This window comes from Aphelocoma coerulescens, chromosome 15 (assembly GCF_041296385.1).
Source record: "Aphelocoma coerulescens isolate FSJ_1873_10779 chromosome 15, UR_Acoe_1.0, whole genome shotgun sequence".
Lineage (NCBI taxonomy): Eukaryota > Metazoa > Chordata > Aves > Passeriformes > Corvidae > Aphelocoma > Aphelocoma coerulescens.
This window is the reverse complement of record NC_091029.1, coordinates 9,429,858-9,449,835: the sequence shown is the minus strand read 5'-3', so window position 1 is coordinate 9,449,835 and position 19,978 is coordinate 9,429,858. Positions and strand designations below refer to the sequence as shown.

Below are 19,978 nucleotides of genomic sequence, written 5' to 3'. Positions count from 1 at the left end.
CACCTCCCATGCAGCAGGAATGGTGCTTGCACAAGAAGTAAACCAGTTCAGCTTTCTGAATTAACTCAATGACAGTCACAGAAGAGAAGAGCAGATGCTACAGATGCAAGAACTTAGGCTGCCACAACTCACACTCTTACCTGGCAAACCAGTAGCTTACAGCTAAACTGCTGCAGTCTTTAACACAGAACACACTGGAACATTGTACCTGCTGTAAGGCTTTCTTGGGAAGTTGTTTGTGGGGTCTGGCAGCCACTAAAACAATGCTACTTATATATGAAGGTTACTTAAACTGAAGCAAAGTCTGAACATAATGCAGAGTAACTATTCCTCCATGGGCAAACAAGCCTTAAAGTGAACTGCTCATAAAGGAGCTCTGCTGTGGAGGAAGAAGCTATATCCAATTCTTTATTAACAAGTCCTTTTTTTAACACCTTCCCTTTTGGAAAGGCTGCCTCTAAATCCACACTGCTCTCAATCCTCCTTAACTTTTCAGTCCCGATACATAGACAATGTATTTTGTCTCTTTCATGCTGAGAGTGCTGAAAACTGAGCAGACAAAAAGAGAAGATAAAGATTGCACAGAGGCAAGTAAAGAAAGCAACATGTAAATAGTACTTAGTGGATGTGATAGAGACAGTGATCGATGTGGTATCAGGAACTCAGAAAAAAATCCACAGCAAAGAAATTGTCTGCTTTTATATGTATCTACCATTTCCTCTTGACATTATAGAATATGAAGGATGTATTATTATGACTACATCTGCATTACTGAAAGTGCCACTCCAAGCTCTCCGTGTCCTATCTGTTAGCATTCCAATAGAGGTTTAGACTAGGAACAAACAAAAACACACAACTTGTTCCGTGGTCACATATTTAACTGCAATCAACATAAAAATAGTTACATTAAAAGGCTAGGAAAGTCAGTTTTAAAAGAGTCATAGCCTTAGCACAGAGCTAAGGATACCAAATAACATTCCCTGCAGAACACCCAACTCTACAAAACTTTGGGAAGTAGATGGCACCAGCCAATTCACTTCATCTGCCTTATAAGCACTAAGTAAATGTGTATTAGATGTGTACTAAAAATCTGCCTGATTTCATGCAGAACACTCAGAGTTGTGGTTTCACACCACAAAGTATTCAACACCAACACCAGCTTCAGGAGTTCCCCCTCCACTCTCAAGAAGCTTGTTTCCAGCCCAAATATGTGCACCTCTCACTCAGGCTAGCTGGTCTAATCAAGAAATCTTGCAGAACATGTTCTCCTTCAAAACTACCCCAGCTCTCTACAGAGTCCACACCATGACTCCATGAATCAGTTGTTAGAGCGGAACAAGAGGACAAGGAGTCTCACAGCCAACACCACATGAAGTCATGGACTATCCCACAACTTGAGTTACATCCCCATCCTACACTCAACACAATTCCCTTCTAACACAGCCTAGAAGCAGCTCAGGGCAGGAGCCGTACACAACCACAGACTGAGCTTACAACACACATCAGATCTGTCCTTTAGGCAATACCAACATTTAAAAACATATGAAGGAAAAAAGGCCTTTAGAAAGGAGACTCCCAAGGTACCAGTATGTACCAGCTCTCTGTAAGGGCCAGAATAAAGTGATGCCCTGCAAGCAGAAGTGTATATCCACACTCCTACATCACTGCTGACTCCTGCAACATGCTGGGAGAAGCCAAAGCTGCTTCTCAGCCTCAGTCATCTGAGCTCAGGCTTCCTCAACCTTGCAACAGTATGGAAGTCTTCCTTAGGCCTGCAGTCACACAGAATCTAATACTGGAGGAGGCTTCTTAGGACATGAAGAGCACTATTCTCTCAAATGTCCATAACCAAATCACACACATGGACCACGTACACACTCCTCAGGATACCCATTGTCCACACTGAAATGTTCACTCACATAATGTCACTCTTGAAAAACAAAGCCAAAACCCAGAAAATTTAAACTCAGTGTTGTAATGAAAACCCAAGTATAAAATTGCAATAAATTGAGACATCTATATCAAGCATATAAAGATATACTCAAAATGAATTATGTGAATGGTTTCATGCTTTTTAATGTTCAAGACCAAGTGTTAAAAATTTATCTTGACAAATATCACTTCTTGGTTGCAGGATGAACTGGAAGACATATATACATTTAAGACTGTATTTTCATAACTGCTAGGAACAACCTTCCCACAACTTATAAAAACTTTCAGACGATTCACCAGATATTTAATTACCTCCCTCTTCCACTTACTATGTCAGCCTCTAATGACAAAACTGGGAGCTTCTGGAAAGAAATACAAACTTGCTGCGTAGAGAGGTGAAGTTTTTTTAGCCAATGTATTGCTTTTATTTCTCATTCAACAAACTCTACTTCTGGCTAGCTTCATCTTATTCCAAGTGCCACATGAAACCAAGCCAGGCTGTTTTCAGTTATCTAACACACAGTAATTGCTTAAAAAAATCTGCTGCAGTCACTGTATCAACTCATCCCAGTCATCCCAGTAACAGTTTTGCTTGCTTTTTAATGAATACAAACATCTGATCCATACTGTAAAACTGGATGGAGTGCAATGAAGTGACAAAAAAAAGACTGTCACTACATCTGTAATAAAAAGCACATGAATCATACAGAGACATCTGCGCACTTATGTAAAAGAAAATAAATAGAGGGCATTTACTAAAAGTTTAGGATTACTGCCATCTCTTCACATGCATTAACATTAAAGACTTTTTGGTCAGTAGTAGTAATTTTTTAATCCCTTGTTGTACACTTGCATTGAAACATTTATGAGCACTGTTTGCAGCTCAGAGAAAAACATTACAGTTTGCAGGACAAATACAAACTCAGTTTTATTGTGTTAGGTTTGTATGTGCTTACTCATGTTTATTTCCTCAAAGTTACACAGCATTCAAGGGCACTTCTGTTTGCTTGTTTTGATGAAGCAGTAGAAGAGTAGGAGAAGAAGTAAGGGATTAATCTAACAAAATTAATGACTTTACAGAAAGTTTAGAAAGTGAAGCATCAGTTGTGAGCACCAAGAAAGTCTACACAGCTTTGACAGATACACATTATCAAACTTCTTCAGTGAACACTGTCACTGTTTAATTCTGAAACAGCACCTAATTATAGTAAACCCACAGACAGTCAAACTACTTACATATTATTAAAAAAAAGACAGTGCAGTTTTAGATATTGACTGTTATAATCAACAAGGGAATGTCAAACTTTCCAAGCATACATGAATTAGCACTTCAACCTTACTTTAGAAACAATGAACATCGCTTTCACTTCTGTGCTCACCACCTTGTATAGGGTAGAAGAGCCTTCCAAAAAACCAGAAAAAGCTGCAGAGCAGCAAAGGAATTCAAGGAAAGCAATTGTTTAACAAAGTACAACTGAAAAGGCAACAAGTTGAACTTCCCATTAAATCACCAGCATTTTTATTTCATATTTGCCCCCAAAAGTCAGAGCAAGCCCGTAACAGTGATTTTCATGGGGCTGAATATGCCAAATTTCACATCATGGACGCTGCCAAAATCAAAGCCCTAAAGCAGACGGTGTCAAGGAGGGAAGGAAGTCGGTATTGCTGGGGAAAAGTGAAAGAGAATGAGGATCGGAAAAATTAAGTCAAAGAACATTCCCGGTTACCCCCGCACAGGGTCTGAGCAAATCCTGCTAACGAGGTACCCTAGGGAGAGGGCCCGTGGGAGAGGAAACACCGGGGACCGGGCACGAACCCAGCCAGCCAGTGGAGGGCCGGAAAGCCTTGCAGAGGAGCGGACACGGGGCGAGACACAGCCCCGCGGGCGGCCCCGGCGGCGGCAGCAGCCGCTCAAGCCCCTCTGGCAGGAGCCGAGGCCCCCGCGCGGCCTACCCAGCACCGAGCCCGCGGCTCTCACTCACATCTGGCTGACGAGCTTCTGGCGGAAGTTGGTGCTGCGCCAGTCAGTCTCGGGCCCGGTCACGTCCATCGCAGCCACCGGGAGCGCCGAGCGCCGCCGCCGCCTCCCCGCCGCTCCCCTGGGCCTCCGCCGCGGAACCGCCGCGCCGCCGCTTCCGGCGCGCGAGGGATTGCGGGAAATGAAGTCCCGGTGCGAGCCCGGCCAACTCTCGCAGGGTCCCGCCTGCTCGGCCTGAGGCTCACTGGGAAATGTAGTCCGGCCCAGGAGCGCTACTCGTCGGTGGCGGCCCGGGCGTGCCCTGTACCGGCCCCGACAGCCCCGGGTTCCCCCGCGGCGGTGACCGGCCCGGCACTCACCGGGCACGGCCGCGGTACCTGCCCGGGCGGTGCTGGGGCCGCCCACGGCCCCCGCCCCGGTTCCGGACGCCGCCGCCCCTCCCTCGCCCGGTGGGTTCCGGGTCGCACATGAAGGCGGAGGCGCCGCCGCCGCTCTCGGTAGGTGCTGCGGAGGGGGTGAGGGAATGCGGGCCCAGGCCGGGCCGCCCGGTGCTCCCCTGCCGGCACCAGCGCTACGGTTCCCCGGGGGGGTCGGGGGAGCCCCGGGTCCGCCCGTGGGAGCGTGTCCCAGTCCGACCCCTCAGGCCGAGGCCGTGTCCTGCTGCCCCCCTGCTCGCCGCAGGGATGCCCGGGGGGCACTGGGGGATAACGGGAGGGAGGTGCCGCGGCCAGAGCAGGTGCCGGGGGCTGTGGCAGGTGCGGGGGCAGCCCCAGCCCCGGCGCCTGCCCGAAGTCGCTGAGGACGCCCGGCAGGGCGAGGCCGGCCCCGCGTACCTGTGCAGGGCTACCTGGGCTGCTGCGCCTGGGGCTGCCGGCACGGGAGGGGGGGAGCAGGTGGGACCATAGCGGGTCTCAGGACCTGCAAAGGCAGCGTCAAGCCGGCAACAGAAAGTAAAACCATAACTGTGCTTGACCTGGCTTTCACCTCTTCGTCACAGTGTTGGTCTAGAGCCAGGCTGACTCTTTTAGTGGTGTGCAATTCCAGGTCACCTTCCCCTGCTCATTCTGTGTTCCTGGTGGAAAAGGTCTAAGTTAAGAGTTAGAACCCCACAGATGCCTGCCAGAACAAAATTAACATAGTGAATAACATGAAAAAATTCATGTTGATGAGAAACTGGAGCTGGAACATGCTGGAAGAGGCCCTTGCTCTCTTCCAGGTCATTTAAGTGTTGTATTTGGCATAGAAATAATTACTTCCTAATTTTTTTCTTCCTTGTTTTTTAGAACTTAAAAAGTCATTATGTGATTTAAGCATTCAACAAATCAGGGTCAAGTCTTGGCAGCTACCTGCGTTTCTCAAAATTCTTTGAGCATATTTACTAATTTATACATTACACAAAAATTGCACAACAGAAAACATTACAATTCTATGAACATGGGTAAGTTGTAAATCTGTTACAGAAAAAACACTCAAATTAGAAAGCTCATACTCTTTAGGTTATACTGCTATTCACAGGAGGAAAATATTTTTAAATATCAATTTATTTAAAGATTGATATATTTCATGGTGGTTTTGTCACATATATTTTAAAGGACGTGTTTTACTCTGGATATGTCTTAGAAATAACTTGTAATAGCTTTGGGGGGGGGTGGGAAGCAAAACCCCCCCAGATGTTTGCTGAAAGAAATGAATGTCAACATTTGTGAGACGGCACAGTTTGCAAAAGCTGTTTCCCAAGCCACGCCTTTTGGTTTCCTCCCACACTTCAAGTATACTACTAATGCTAGAAACTGAAAATGGCTCAGAAAGTCAATTCAGAGTGTGTTTCTGCATATTTCCATTAGTGACATAAGGGAAGACTGTGTGTACAGACCAGGCAAAAGCACATCATCGTTTGAGTGTTCAAAAATAATGCTGAGATGTTATATAATACTAGATATCCTCCTTTCTTTTTGTGGGGACCTCAGTCAAAAGGAGTTGTTCGGATTGTTTCTTGTATTTGTAGAAGGTCCCTAAAATGGAGTATTTTAGAATATTTATTTTTGCACAGTTGTGAATGCTTAGAGGGATTCTGAAAGAAGAATTACTGTAAAAGCTTCTGCCTTCCCTTCACCCCTCTTCCCTTTTCCTTGATAAAGCATGAAATCGGCTTAAGTCTTGTCTACACATAACATGAACTCAATTGTCTTCTATGTAGCAAGTGCCTGTTACAAATTATCACATAGTTGGTGAATTATTCCAGTATTTGCACTCCAGTTAGAATGAACAATAGTTTTGCTTTTCATTTTACATTGTTTGTGGCATCACGTTTGTTTTCCCAACTATTTTGGCAGGCACCCAGCTGCCTCCCCTTTCTGCACACTCCCTGACTTAGTTGATCTGTTTGTTTGTGTGCCCTCTGCCCTGTTAAAATTCTGGTACATAGCCAGGTTCTGCCCGCTGGCATCTGCAACCCCTGAGACTCAGCATAACTGGCATTTTGCTCCGGTCCTGGATTTTGTCTTGTCAGGCTTGCAGCCGAAGCCTGGTTTAAATCCTAATCCTTGTTTCTCCCTAGGGAGAGATGAAGTTGTGGGAAGCCTTAGGGCACAGATTTTAAAATTCCTCCAATGCACTAAGACTTTTAAGGCCCTAATGTATTTGGATCACAACGAGCACACCACACTGGTTGTTCTGTGTCAGGGAAAAGCGATGATGATTATGGCCTGCAAGAAAGAGGACAGCAAGCTGTAAGAGTGGACCAAGAGGAACCTATATCATTTTCAACAGCAAAGTCATGCTGGGTAAGAGTAACTCCATATACCAGAGCAGGTTGGAGACAAGGCTGGCTGCAAGGCAGCTTTGGAAGAATAGACCCTGATGAGCAGCAAGTTGAATATGATTCCTCCAGTGGGTCCAGGTTCATACTGGGCTATGTTAGCAAGAGCACAGCTAGTAGATCATGTGAAATTATTATTTCCCACTCTATTCAGGACTCATAATCCCAAAAAATTGGAATACTGTGCCCAGTTTTGAGGTCTCTGAGGATTCGGTGGAGGAAGCATACAGGGCAGGAGCACTTACAAGAAGATACATGCAAGGCAAGAACACTGGATTTGTTCAGTGCAGGGAAAAAAAGAATAAGGGCAGAGCCAGTTGACATTTTTTAAGCTGCCTAATGGGCACAGGACAATGTAGAGCCAAACTCTCCTTTGTGGTACACAGTGCCAGGGATGAGAGGCAAGGGTCACAAATTGCAGGAAAAAAATTCAGATAGCTAAAGAAGACAAATCTGGTGATTAAACAATCAGGTTTCTGACTACTGACAAGGATGGAGATTTTGCACTTGATTAGACAAGGCTCTCCACATCCTGACCTGGTTTTGAAGGTTTCCCTGCTTCAAGCACAGATTGGACTAGAGACCTCCCAAGTTTCTTTCCAGTCTAAATTATTCCACACTTCTAAGAAAGCATGGGACCCCCACCAAGCTCAAGCCACCTGTCCATATGGCAGCGAGCTAAACAGATTTGGATACTCGACACCAGCAAGCTCTAGTTTATTTTGGGCACAGCTGATGCACAAGAAAATATCACTATCTGCGTAAAACACCTCTTTGTAGTGATGTAACTGACAGCCACAAGCTCTTGGATACAAAAATGTCTGAGTTTCCATAGAAACTAACTTTGTTAATCCTTCCTGCATCCAGCCATTTCTCTACAGTAGAGAATCAAGGCTGTCAGCACAACTTTACAAAAAAACACCCCCAAACCCACACATGCACCACACATTAGGAGCATCTCTCTGACCTGGATGCTGTTCATACAAGGGGTGAATATTTGGCTAGGTGTGTATCGTACCACACAACACCAACAATAGACTTCAGCACTGTACATGATCTATACCATGTTAAAGCACAGCATCCCTCACCACAAAATAAAGGCTGAGTTAGCTGTAATGGCAGCACAGGAACACCATGGTGTGAACAATTGATCTCTGTTGAAAAATGTAGTTAGGACAGACACTGCATTCTCCTCTACCACAACTATTTTGCCATGCCTTTAACTTTTCCCTTCCCCTCTGCTTGTAGTTGAGCTACTCCATTCCTAGACCTTGTGTTCTTAAGAGGATAAGGATTTTCGGTGAGCACAAGAGCAAACCAGCATACCAGCTTCTCACCATTTTGCCACTGATCAAACTACAGTCCATTCCCTAAATTTCTCCTGTCTCAGTGCCGACTTCCTCAGTCATAAGCCACATACATGTATTGTGAAAGCAAGTATTCTGTTGTTGATCAGAGAGGGGATTTTGTTTTAAAAAATTACCACGACTCTTTTCATGGGTAGTTAATGAGTTCTTTCAGTTGAATAAGCAGAAGCCTAAGACTTCTGCTTTTCTTCATGCCAGTAATCTGTAGATATTGTCGAAGTGGAATTTGAATACAAGACAATCACACAGCACATGAGACAATACTTTTATCATTGCTACTGTTAAAGAAGCCCAGTGAACTCAAAGAATTCCTCATCTTTTCCACCTCATGTTTTCCACCTGCAGGGTTACTTCTGTAGTACTCAGCCACGGAAGCCCCCTGCTAACAGCTGACCAGTACTGATAAACTTGCTCAAGAAGAGAAGGGAAAGAAAACATAGTACTCAAACTTCTAAGAACTTGTCTCAGTCACAGAGCTGTTTTCACAGTAACAGAACTAAGAAAGCAGAGAGGCCTCAGGAACATCCTACAAGCAAGAAGCTGACAGTAGAGAAGCTCAGGATAGAGGGAACAAACCTGTTCTCTCTCTCTCCATCTAGAACTGTCCTGCATACACTACATTTAGGCAGCTCTGGGTTGTTTGGGTTTTTTTTAATAAAGAATTAACAAAAAAGATTTTTAGGCAGCAACAAAGGCACAAAGCACACTGGTCACTGGTCAGTTAGACTACACAGTTTGAGAAGCAGGGAGCTGTGCTAATAGCAATATCCCTCCTCAGTGATTTTGTAATCAGCATTTAGAACAATACCCAAAGAAATACACAAAATGATCAATCAGCTTACCAAATACAGCGTATTTAATCCAGAAAACTCAAATGCCAAGTCCATCCCACTTTTCTTTCAGAGGAGCCCACAACACAACCCCACTAACCCTGCCTCAGCAGCCACTCTTTGGACCTTCCTGCCCACCTAACCCCAGCTGCTCCTGGTGCAGCTGTTATAAAGCTGAGCACACTCAGCTGAGGGTATCATCCCCCACTGCCACTCAGTGGTCCTCTACCCTCTACCCTACTCCTAGACAGGAGTTAAGAGGCTTTCCTTGGCTTTTGGCTTAAGGAAGACTTAACCATGTATGTCAGTCACACTTTATAGACTAATACCACAAATGTTCACCTTTAATTTTATAGGCTGGGAGCCATTCATTAGAATGGTATACATGCATGAGTGACCACCCTGAGGGACACTCCAGGTCACCAGTGACAGCTGAGGTACAACCCAGGGGCAGAAGTTGAGAACAAGAGGTCAGGACTGCTGGAATTCAGAAAGTAGAGCATAGCAAAGTATCTGTAGGTTCAGCTGTTAACTAGCCAAAAATCAGCTGTGGTTCACACATGGTTCAGCTGCACTCCCAGCATCTCTTTTTGACCACACTGGGTGGTCACAGAAGAGCTGGTTTATTAAGCTCTTGATAATAGTTGTGGCATAATTCAAGTCTGTATCTACTCTAACTAACTGTGAGATAAACTCCCTGCAGATCTCCAAGACAGCACCCACTTGTCACTGAGAGCTGTTCAGATACTAATGCTCATACTGGCTACAGAATCACTGAATGATTTATCATTTTAATTTATTTTTATTTACTCTCTTTCATAGTACCATTTATCTTCCTGGTTCCAGTTACCACATTTGTAAGATCAGATCTCTTCTGGGGCTTTACCTACTGAAAGCTCCATCCCCCTTCTGTTACTTTTTAAGATTATTTGGATAGAGAATGTATTCTGAACAGTAACTATCTACAGTCACATTAATTAAAATTAAATAAATAAAGGCTTGCATGATTATATGGGTTTTCCACTCTACCCTGCATGTATCTCTCTCTCAGTAACCTGCTTCTCCTACAATACATTTCTTTGCTAACACTTGTTACAGGGCTTCAGTGACCTGTGTAGTTTTATTATCTCTCACTTATCTCGCCTTGGCCTCTCTTCCACCAATGGCTGCACTATGTGATACACTATAAGATTGTATCAAGGGTCATGCTGTTTCCCTTACTCATGAAATGTCTTTGGATTCAGAAAATAGTTAATTTGTTGCTCTTACTTCTGCTTTTTGATACAGTGATTTTACTTCCATAGAGACTTCCTTTGATACAGCTCTCTCAGGAAAAGATGTAAATTGTTTGGAGCTTTAACCACATTAAACCACATTAACAGAGTTAATCAGTTCCTCATTTGGACCATATGTCACCCGACTTTAGTTTTGCTGCATTTATTTCCTTTTAGTGAAATGGGAAAATTCTGATCAACATCATGTAACACTCCCTGTTTCGTTTGCCTTTCTTACTATATTATTTCCCTTGCCTCAATCCATTTCTCTTAGTATTCCCCAGGAGCAAATGCAATGATACAGTAATGTTTTGTCTGCTTTCATTTGATTTCTAGGAAAAGCATCAACCTTTCATGAAGAATAACCCATTACTCATCTCTTCAGCTGATGATGGATAGTTTTCCCTCTATAATCGACCTGAGTGCTCCCCAGAAGGCTGTCTCGTCAGAGCTCCTCTTCTGAGCTGCTGTCTTGGTTTTGCTGGCAAAAAGCAAACATTAATACACTTTCTCGGTGATTTTTCCATCCCATTCACCATGCAACACCACCTTCCTTTTGTTTTGGACAGTGTAGGCTAACTTCCTCAGGCAGAACAATAAACATTTTCATATTTCTTGGTGTTATGTGGGTAGCTCCATCCTCGCTGCCCACACACAGAATACCTGCAGTACTCGGAGAGATTTCCAGTGCTGCACTCACTGTCTATGGCTGGCACAATTAAACAATGGTTCCATTTCTTCACTGTTTGTTTGGATTTGCTGGGTTTGTTGTCCTTTTGCTTCCCTTACTGCTGCTAACCCCTTGTGACTATCCCTTGTGCCACTAAGCTATTTCCCAGGCCACAGAAGAGAGGATCTTATGAATGTGTTAGCAGCCATATCAGCTCACTTACTTCCTTTTGCTAATGTGGGCTGTTTTTTTAATGCACTCTGGCAACTGGATAGAGTCTATAAGCTCTGACTGCTACAACTTCTGGTATTCTTCAAAGACAATGGAAAGGGTAAATTACAGGATGGTAGAAGAGGACTCATGAGATTTTGATTGCTTAACCATAGACATAAAACACAATCACTTCCAGATAGCTTTTTACAGGTGTTTCCCAATGTGACATAGGGGACCTTCCCAGTGTGTCAGTGGCAGCCCTAGAAAAAGGTACAGGATAGCCTTGGACAGTGCCCATTCTGGAGGAAATACCTTCTCTCTGCAGGGAATCACAAGGAAGTGGAAAGTAGTTCTGCATGCTACCTTGAAGTTGCCACAATAAAGAAACTCACTTTGAAACCTGCAGTTTCATACAGTATTTTGCACAATTACAGTTGGAAATGTGCTCAGCTACAGAAAACGGAAAAAGCAAAGACAGGGAGAGAGGAGAGCTTTCTGAGTCTGTGATAAAATATTAAGGGGAAGATGGAAGGTGCACTTTATATTGCAGAAAGTTACCTGAGAATATTAGGCAGTTTGGAATTTGGCAAAAAATTGATCTGTTTTTTGTTGCAGATGATGCAGAAATGCAAAAGAAACAAGGGGTTTTGGTAATGGGTAGGGAAGTGAAACTCTTGCCAAGAATAAAAAAATACCCATGTGACACATACTCTGATACTGGTCTGAAAACCCAGGAGTCAGAATAGCTGGTTTTGGAAAACCTTATTCTGCCACTTTGGTATGCTGATGTCCATCTGTCTGTTTTCAGTATCATAACTTGGAATAATTTGTTCAGGATAGAAGTGTCTCTGCATTGACTGAAGAGCTGCTTTATTTTCTGTGACAGGCGGGGGTCAGAGGACCATTTGTAAAGCAAAAGGCACAAACCTTTGCTGATTCTGTTGTCTCACAGATTTCATTCTGCTACAGCTGGTGTCTGAGCATTTCTGCCTGGGATGGCGGAGGATCAGGAGCTGACTCAGCCACACAAAGCTCCACTGGAGCCCTCCCTCCAGCAGCGCACCAGCAACACTTACCGCAGTGCAGAGCACTCCCAGGCCCTGCTCAGTGGCCTGGTGTCTCTCCGGGACAGCAGCATCCTCTTCGATGTAGTTCTGGTCGTGGAAGACAAACCCATCGAGGCTCATCGCATCCTTCTGGCTGCGTCCTGTGACTACTTCAGGTACACTTCAGTAACAAGCATGTGTCTGACTGTTACTCAAAACTGCGACATCCAAATCTTCTGTCTGGGCATACTCCTGAATCTAAAATCAGACCCATAAGATGGAGCTGAGTCTGTTTCAAAATACTAACTATGGCTTTATTCATCTCTCTGTTATTTCTCTACAGAAATAAAGCTCTTGTTGCTGCACACTGAGCTTACCTCCACTAAATTCACTGTGGTACTTGGAGGTTTATAAAGAGGAGAGACTATCTGAACTGGTGTCTTCTGCTTAAATGCACTTTAAGTGGCTTTTAACATATCCGTAGCATTGTAAGACTTTGCCTGTTGTGGTGATCATTTCATAATATACAAAAAGTCACTGGAGGTGGGTCACTGTTAGGTGCCTGTAGGGCGACTTGCTGTCCATTAAACCAGGCATTCCCCAGTCAGTTTGATTAGCAGTTTCTTTGTTTACATAGAGCAAACACCCAAGTCAATCCAGACAAACTTCTAACTGAAGGAAGAACTGCCCTATTCCAACAGTCCCAAGTTCCTTTGTGTTTCCTCTTCCCCCACACCCAGAGTATCTGCCTTTGACCACTGACCATCCATGTATACTGGGTCTGTATTTAAGTACTTCACCTGTAAACTGCACCATCTAGGTTGCCCCTACTGATTTCCTTCACAGTGAAGAGTTACTTTCTTAGGTCCTAAAGGCCTGTACTCAACTTAGAGAAGAGGTAATCACATAAAAATGTGTAGCTAGCTTTTTATCTTTCTGAATATTTTTTATGTTCCTAGGACAGCCTAAGATGAGCAAACTGAAAATAGCTTCAATGCAAATCTACCATAGCATATGCCATTGTCTGTTTTGCAGAGGAATGTTTGCAGGAGGATTGAGAGAGATGGAACAAGAAGAAGTTCATATTCATGGCATCTCCTACAATGCAATGTGTAAAATCTTGAACTTCATTTACACTTCTGAGCTCGAACTCAGTGTGAACAGTGTACAGGAAACCTTAGCTGCAGCCTGTCAGCTTCAGGTGAGGTACTGGGAGATGTGACAAAAAAGAAACAAGAAACAAAAGCAATGATGAAAGAAACAGAAAACATGGATAACTGGTTAGAGGGAGGGTTAAGAGGTGAGCAGGAGCCTGGGTATTGACATGAAGGCTTTCTGGGATGCTGTATCCACTGGAACTAACTGTGGAAGGGTAGGAACAATGAATGGATACTTGTACATCTCATTTGTGCCAGTGGTTTCATTACTTAAAAACATTAACCATTTCATCTAGAGGAGTATTTTATATAGCATTCACATTCACTGATCTGCTTATGAAAGCTTCCCTGAAACAGAATATCTCTGGCCTATGGTGAAGAGCAGGGTTTGCTGCTCAGAAATTGTTGTGGTGCTCAAGGTCTTCCCCAAGTGAGTCCACAGGCACATGACCTCTCCTGACCCCGTCACTACAGGAAATCCTGCCACTATGGTTTGAACTAAGTACAGGGTTCATGTGCTTTTAAGACAAGTTTTTTTCTCTAATTTCCCCTGCAGCTAACTGCTGCACAAGGCTTTGGTACTTTGGTACTAAATCTTAAAACTTTATGAGTTTTGGTTGGTTTTTGCACACTTAGCACTGCTTTGTTAGCAGAGGGGCTCCTGGACAGCAGCTAGTTCTTTGTTTGCCAGTAGTTCCTCCTGCCAGATACGACTTCAAATTGTATTCAGAAGACAATACTAAATATTAATTTTCTTTTCCAATGGCTTCCTGTGCTCTTGAGTGATATATTTGTTTCACCTACAATCTTTGATATAGAATGTCTGTAGTGGTCTGAAAGAACAAACACAGAGTGACTGTCATCACCATGTCCTCCGTGCCTTCCATTTTCCTGACTGCTCCCAGGCAGACTGCAGAGCAGACAGCCTGGCTGCCCAGTGTCCCATGTGTCTTGGAAGACACATTGCTGCTGCACCTGAAGCCAAACTCAGTCTTGCAGTACAGTGTGGCTAGAAGAGCTGTATTATATTCATCTACATACCCATGCTGAGTTCTCTTTCTCTGGAGAAAGGTGAATAGGACACAAGTGACTGTGCTGATCAGACTGTGAGGAGAGTGGCCATTTTGTGGACAGTTTCCTTACCGTCATCCCAGGCTTCAGTCCCCTGTTTCTCAAGTGTGGGGCAGATGGTATCTGAAATGAAAAATATCTCTCTCTTGCAGATTCCAGAAGTCATTAAGTTCTGTTGTGATTTCCTCATGTCCTGGGTAGATGAAGAGAACATCCTCGATGTGTACAGACTAGCTGACCACTATGACTTGAGGCATTTGAGTGAGCAGCTGGACTCCTACATTTTGAAGAACTTTACAGCTTTCTCAAGGACACAAGTGTACCGACAGCTGCCCCTGCAGAAGGTCTACTCCCTTCTCAGCAGCAACCGTTTGGAGGTTAACTATGAGTTTGAAGTTTATGACGGAGCACTTTTTTATCATTATTCTCCTGAGGAACTGGAGACAGATCAGGTCTCCCTGATGGAGCCCCTTAAGCTACTTGAGACAGTTCGTTTTCCTCTGATGGAACCCCAGATCCTGCAAAGGCTTCATGACAAATTAAGTCCATGTCCTTTAAAAGATACAGTTGCAGATGCATTAATGTACCACAAGAATGAATGTCTTCAGCCAATGCTCCAGAGCTCCCAGACACAGCTGAGATCAGAGTTCCAATGTGTAGTGGGATTTGGAGGGATGCATTCTACTCCATCCATTGTCCTCAGTGATCAAGCGAAGTATCTGAACCCCTTGTTGGGGGAGTGGAGGCACTTTACAGCTGCACTAGCCCCCAGAATGTCCAACCAAGGGATTGCTGTTCTCAATAATTTTGTATATTTAATTGGTGGAGACAACAATGTAAGTGGTTTTCGAGCAGAGTCAAGGTGTTGGAGGTAAGATAAGGATAATCCTGCTATTAATTTTATTGCCACCCACTTGCCCATTCTGAGTCAGTAAGCCAGTAGACAGTCAGTACACTTGCCAGGCAAAAGATTAGGAACTGAGCAGGAGCCTCACTGAAAGAAAACACAAGAATGAGCTTCATAGTAACAGGAAGCTCCCAGCAGTGCTTATGAGACAAAGCCAAGACTGACAGTGTAGAAACAGCTACACATTCAAGAGTATTACTTGTGCTACTTTCTGCCTTGTTAGAGGAGGGAAGTATTAAAAGTGTGGGAAGCAGTAATGAGCCTGGAACTCTAGGTTGTCTAGATGTTCTCTAACTAGCGTTTTCTGGAAGCCTTTTATGTGTAGTTTTTGTCCCAATACAAGAGGATTTTAAATAAAATGCTATTACCAGTAGGTTTTCAAAAATGTGTGCATGATAGCAGCATTCCAGAGTCCTTTTATATTACTGTGTGACAGGGAAAAGAGCAGTAAGAAGGATCAGGTTTAGACTTTCATGCCCATTACATTGCAAAAACAGATATAAACCCTTTTGCCTTTATATTGTGCTCATTTTTACAAGTCTTAGCTGAGTTGCTCTTATTTTCTGGCATGCATGGTTTCAATTCTCAACCAGTTTTCTCTGTAACTAAAATTTCCAGATGAGAGAGATACTTTGATATGAAAGTGAATAATGAGATTCACTTTGAGCAGTAGATATTTGGGGGAAAGAATCAAAGAACCCACCACATATTTATGCTCTTCTTGTGTTCTTGAAGATCCAGATTCAGTCTTTGTGCTATTTTTAGAATGTGTTACCTTGTAGAATGGCTTTGAGCAGAGATTGTGATATGTAACCTGACAGCAGTGTACAAGATAATGGAAAACCTAGGCTTTTATAGCATGATTATGTCAGCTAAAATAGATCTTCTATAAATAGAATAAAACAACTTTACTAATAATAAAATGCTGACAAGGCCAAATTTCGCATCATTTACAGATGAGCTCAATTTCAGCTAAAGACAGTGCAGTAACCCACATCTGTGGAGCTGTCTGGTATTCCAGCAGTGGTTCTGTGGCTGTAAGAATAACTTTCTTTGATCCCATTCTTTTACAAGGTATGACCCACGACACAACAGATGGTTCCAGATCCAGTCCCTGCAGCAAGAGCATGCTGACCTCAGTGTTTGTGTCGTGGACAACTATATTTATGCTGTGGCAGGCCGAGATTACCATGAAGACCTGAGGGAAGTGGAGAGGTATGACCCTAAAACGAACACTTGGGAATATGTGACACCTCTGAAGAAGGAGGTAAGGAGTGCATTAGCCACACACACTACCACAGTTCCCCAATTCCTGATTTAATCTTGTTAGTTGTTTTTCTCAGGTGTAACTTTAAATTTGCTAATATTCAGATGGAAAACAGTAAACTCTGTATATGGAATAAATGAATAACAAGAAAAGAAAATAATATATATAAATTACATTTTCCAGTTAAATGCTTATTTTTCCTGTTTCTTGTTGGTTTTGCCTGCACCTTTATTGTGTTAATCCTTTAAACTATTAACAAAACAAATAATAAATGTGTCAGTGCTGAAAATATAAAAAGCCTGAATTGAGTGCTACTGAGTAGAATAACTTGCATTCCTGATAACACTGCTTGTATAAGAAAAATCACCAATAAAAAGGCTTCCAAGTAGATTAGGGAGTTAAGTATAGTATGAATGATCTTCTAATCAAGGAACAATAAAGATAGAGAACACTGCAGTTCTGGAAGTTTTAGAAATTCTAGTGTGTTTCATTCAGAAATTCACAATTATAGTATCTTAGAATGGTCCGTAAGAAAATCCTTTCAGATTTTGATCTCTGCATAACTCATGAAGATTATCACTCCCTTCATGTCTATTCCCTGCTTCAAAACTGGGAGAAATACATCAATCCAGAGCTCTTGCTTTCCCCTTTGTGTGGTGATGCAGGTGTACGCCCATGCAGGAGCAGCACTGGATGGGAAGATGTACATCACCTGTGGGAGGAGAGGAGAAGACTATTTGAAGGAACTACAGTGTTATGACCCAAGGACTGACCGCTGGGACGTTCTAGCAGATGGCCCAGTGAGACGGGCGTGGCACGGGATGGCTGCACTGCTGGGAAAGCTCTACGTCATCGGGGGAAGCAACAATGATTCTGGCTACAGGAGGGATGTTCACCAGGTGAGACCATGTCACACCTGTCTTTTTTTGGTTTCTTATGGCTGCTGGCACTTAGATGTAATGTCTTTCTCGTACTAAGTATGCAAGTAAAACTGCTCAGCAATGGCTGCTGCACCAGCTCTCCCCTCACTCACCTGCAGAACTTGCAATGATTTATTTACTGTTGTCTGTCTTCAACACTTTGTCTCACCTACAAAGCATTAAAGCTCTAGCACTTGGAATTCTTATCAATTCTAAAACATCTTTGATGGATAACTTCATTGGCATGCACATGCCCAATAAGTAGCACATCAGTTAAATTTATTTTATGCTGTCTTCTCACATGCATTTTTTCTAAGTGGAGAATTTTTGAATTACCAATGTGTAATTGCAGGGCAGAGCTGTTAAGGATATGTTGGATGGCAGTTGTTTAATGCAATTTAAATGTACAGTATCTGATGGTAAGGGATGTCCAGAGGGAATTCTCTTGAACCTTATTCCAGCTTCTAGAACTGCTAGAGACTTAAAAAGAAGGCACAAAAAGTAACTTTTCATAGAGCTAGTGGAGATGGCAGAACTAAATCTAGCTGAAGAGCATATCTGAATGGTAAGAAGGTGCCTACAAATGAAAGCAGTTAGCCAAGTAGGTACCCAATGTAATCTAAAACTCTCCAACACATGGCGCAGAGGCAACTTAGCAGATTTGTCATATTTGTATGTTCCAGCATTTTCTCTCTAATGCAAACAGGTGCATTATGTCTGGGCTTATATTAGTACATGTTCCCCTCTCTTTCACTTCTGTGTACATTTTTGGAATGACATACAGCTGTTACTCCAGCAGCAGGGTCAGATTTTGTGATTTCAAAGCTATGTGGCAACTATGCACGATTTTCTGCTGAGCACTGTACTTCTATTACACACTCATATGCTCTCTCCATTATCAACACACTGTCAAAAGACTGATGATATTCCTTCCTAAATAGTTTACCTTATGGCCAGGCTCTGTCACTAGGATACAAGTTCAGCTTTGGCTTCTCTCTTTTCTTTTCTGTTTTTCAGGTTGCCTGCTATAAGCCAAGCACTGATCAGTGGACAAATGTATGTCCACTTCCTGCAGGACATGGAGAGCCAGGCATCGCGGTCTTAGACAACAGGATTTATGTCTTGGGAGGCAGATCCCACAACAGAGGAATCCGCATGGACTATGTCCACATTTATGATGCAGAAAGAGACTGTTGGGAGGAAGGACCCCAGCTGGAGGATGATATTTCTGGGATGGCTGCCTGTGTCCTCACGTTGCCCAGGGCTATTTTAATGGAAACAGAGAAGTGGCTCTCAGAATGGCACGCAGACCGAATGAAGCATCATCTTGACTTTCCATCAGAAGTTATGAGCGTATCAGACTGGGAGGAATTTGACAACTCAAGTGAAGATTAGAAAACTTTAATTTTTTTTCTTTTTTTTTGCCAGTGGATGAGGAAATTAAGGCTTGGGGAAAGTACTTGAGAGATTTTATATGTCTTTCTTATACACATAGAAGTATTTAAAGGTTTTAAAAGTAAGTGTTCCGCACAAAATGCCATTCACAGTCAATATCTACCCATCTGCAAGTGTTCTGCACAAAATGCACTTACAGTCAGTACCTGTGCACCTGCAAGAAAGCAGCATTTTTAAAGTAACCACACAACTGCCATTTCCCCCCAGTTGTATAGAGGTTCTTTTTACTTTGAAGGAGGCTTTTCTCAGCCTTCAGCATGGACAGAAAAAAAAGCACAGAAGGCTCAGCTTGACTAGCTTCTTTCCATCCAGCTTTTAGCTTGAAATAGCTTCTTGAGGTTTCTTTTTTCCTTTTCTTTTGGGTAATAAAACTTCCTTGCCGCTTAATACAGGAAGGTAACACCTAGTGTCACCCTCCTGTGCCAGGTGTCAGACAGCTTGATTAGTTTTTCAGCAAGATTGAACATACAGAAACAGGAACAGTAGCAAGAAAGTCTGAACCTTCATCTCATCTAGGCATGCAGCCATCCTTGTAACTGGGTGAGTCTGTGAACTGACACCCACTCCCGAACTTCTATACTGCAAGTTCTGTCAACACAGTGGAAAGAAGATTTCTAGAAAAAACTCCGTACAGAATATGGCAATCTCGTCATTCCACTGTCAGACACATTTGTTCTCAATCATAAATTAATAAATTCTTGTCAGACCTTTTTAAACTGCTGTCTCCATTTTATTAACAGTGATGTGGCGGCTGAAAGTTTCATTATATCCTACAGCAGTACTGGCAAAGTTACACCAGCCTGGGAGATGGGCAATTTTTTTATTCTGTTATTATATGCTTTAGAAGAGGATAAAGAGAACAGAGATTGGTTTGCCACAGCAAAAGAAAAAAATAATGAGATAACAAGAAGTATCAAAGATAACACTGGTCCGAGACACTGCAGTAGCTGAACTAATGCCGGGAACTACAGCTGAGAAAGATAAGGCATAGTAAATCCTTCCTTCATGGGGCCTTAAAATAATTGGTTCCTGACCACCATCCTGCTTAACATTAGGCTAGAAGCTGATTTAAA

At 43.1% G+C, this 19,978-nt stretch overlaps 2 protein-coding genes across 7 annotated transcripts in view; one reads left to right on the top strand and one right to left on the bottom strand.

Annotated features, from left to right (window-relative positions):
- Positions 1 to 9,057, bottom strand: part of MED15 (mediator complex subunit 15) — a 32,438-nt gene extending 23,381 nt beyond the window's left edge. The window contains exon 1 of one of the 4 annotated variants that reach the window (XM_069030599.1): positions 8,938 to 9,057. Coding sequence is in view for 3 of the 4 variants with exons in the window: in XM_069030598.1 (XP_068886699.1) it covers positions 3,915 to 3,982 (68 nt within the window). In the remaining variant the exon portion in view is untranslated. Of the gene's footprint in view, positions 1 to 3,914; positions 4,081 to 8,937 lie in introns of those variants that run through there. The other 3 variants (XM_069030598.1, XM_069030597.1, XM_069030600.1) reach the window with 3 other exon arrangements.
- Positions 4,152 to 19,621, top strand: KLHL22 (kelch like family member 22). Of its 3 annotated transcripts, none has more exons than XM_069030603.1 (7): positions 4,152 to 4,407; positions 12,052 to 12,304; positions 13,164 to 13,329; positions 14,509 to 15,227; positions 16,338 to 16,530; positions 17,196 to 17,429; positions 18,468 to 19,621. In XM_069030603.1, exons 2-7 carry the CDS (start codon positions 12,078 to 12,080, stop codon positions 18,843 to 18,845), a joined length of 1,917 nt encoding a protein of 638 aa, XP_068886704.1. In that variant the 5' UTR covers positions 4,152 to 4,407; positions 12,052 to 12,077; the 3' UTR covers positions 18,846 to 19,621. The 3 variants fall into 3 exon arrangements, with proteins under 3 accessions (XP_068886704.1, XP_068886702.1, XP_068886703.1); XM_069030601.1 differs by having other exon boundaries at positions 12,035 to 12,304; XM_069030602.1 differs by having other exon boundaries at positions 10,536 to 12,304.
- Positions 19,622 to 19,978: the final 357 nt, after the last annotated feature.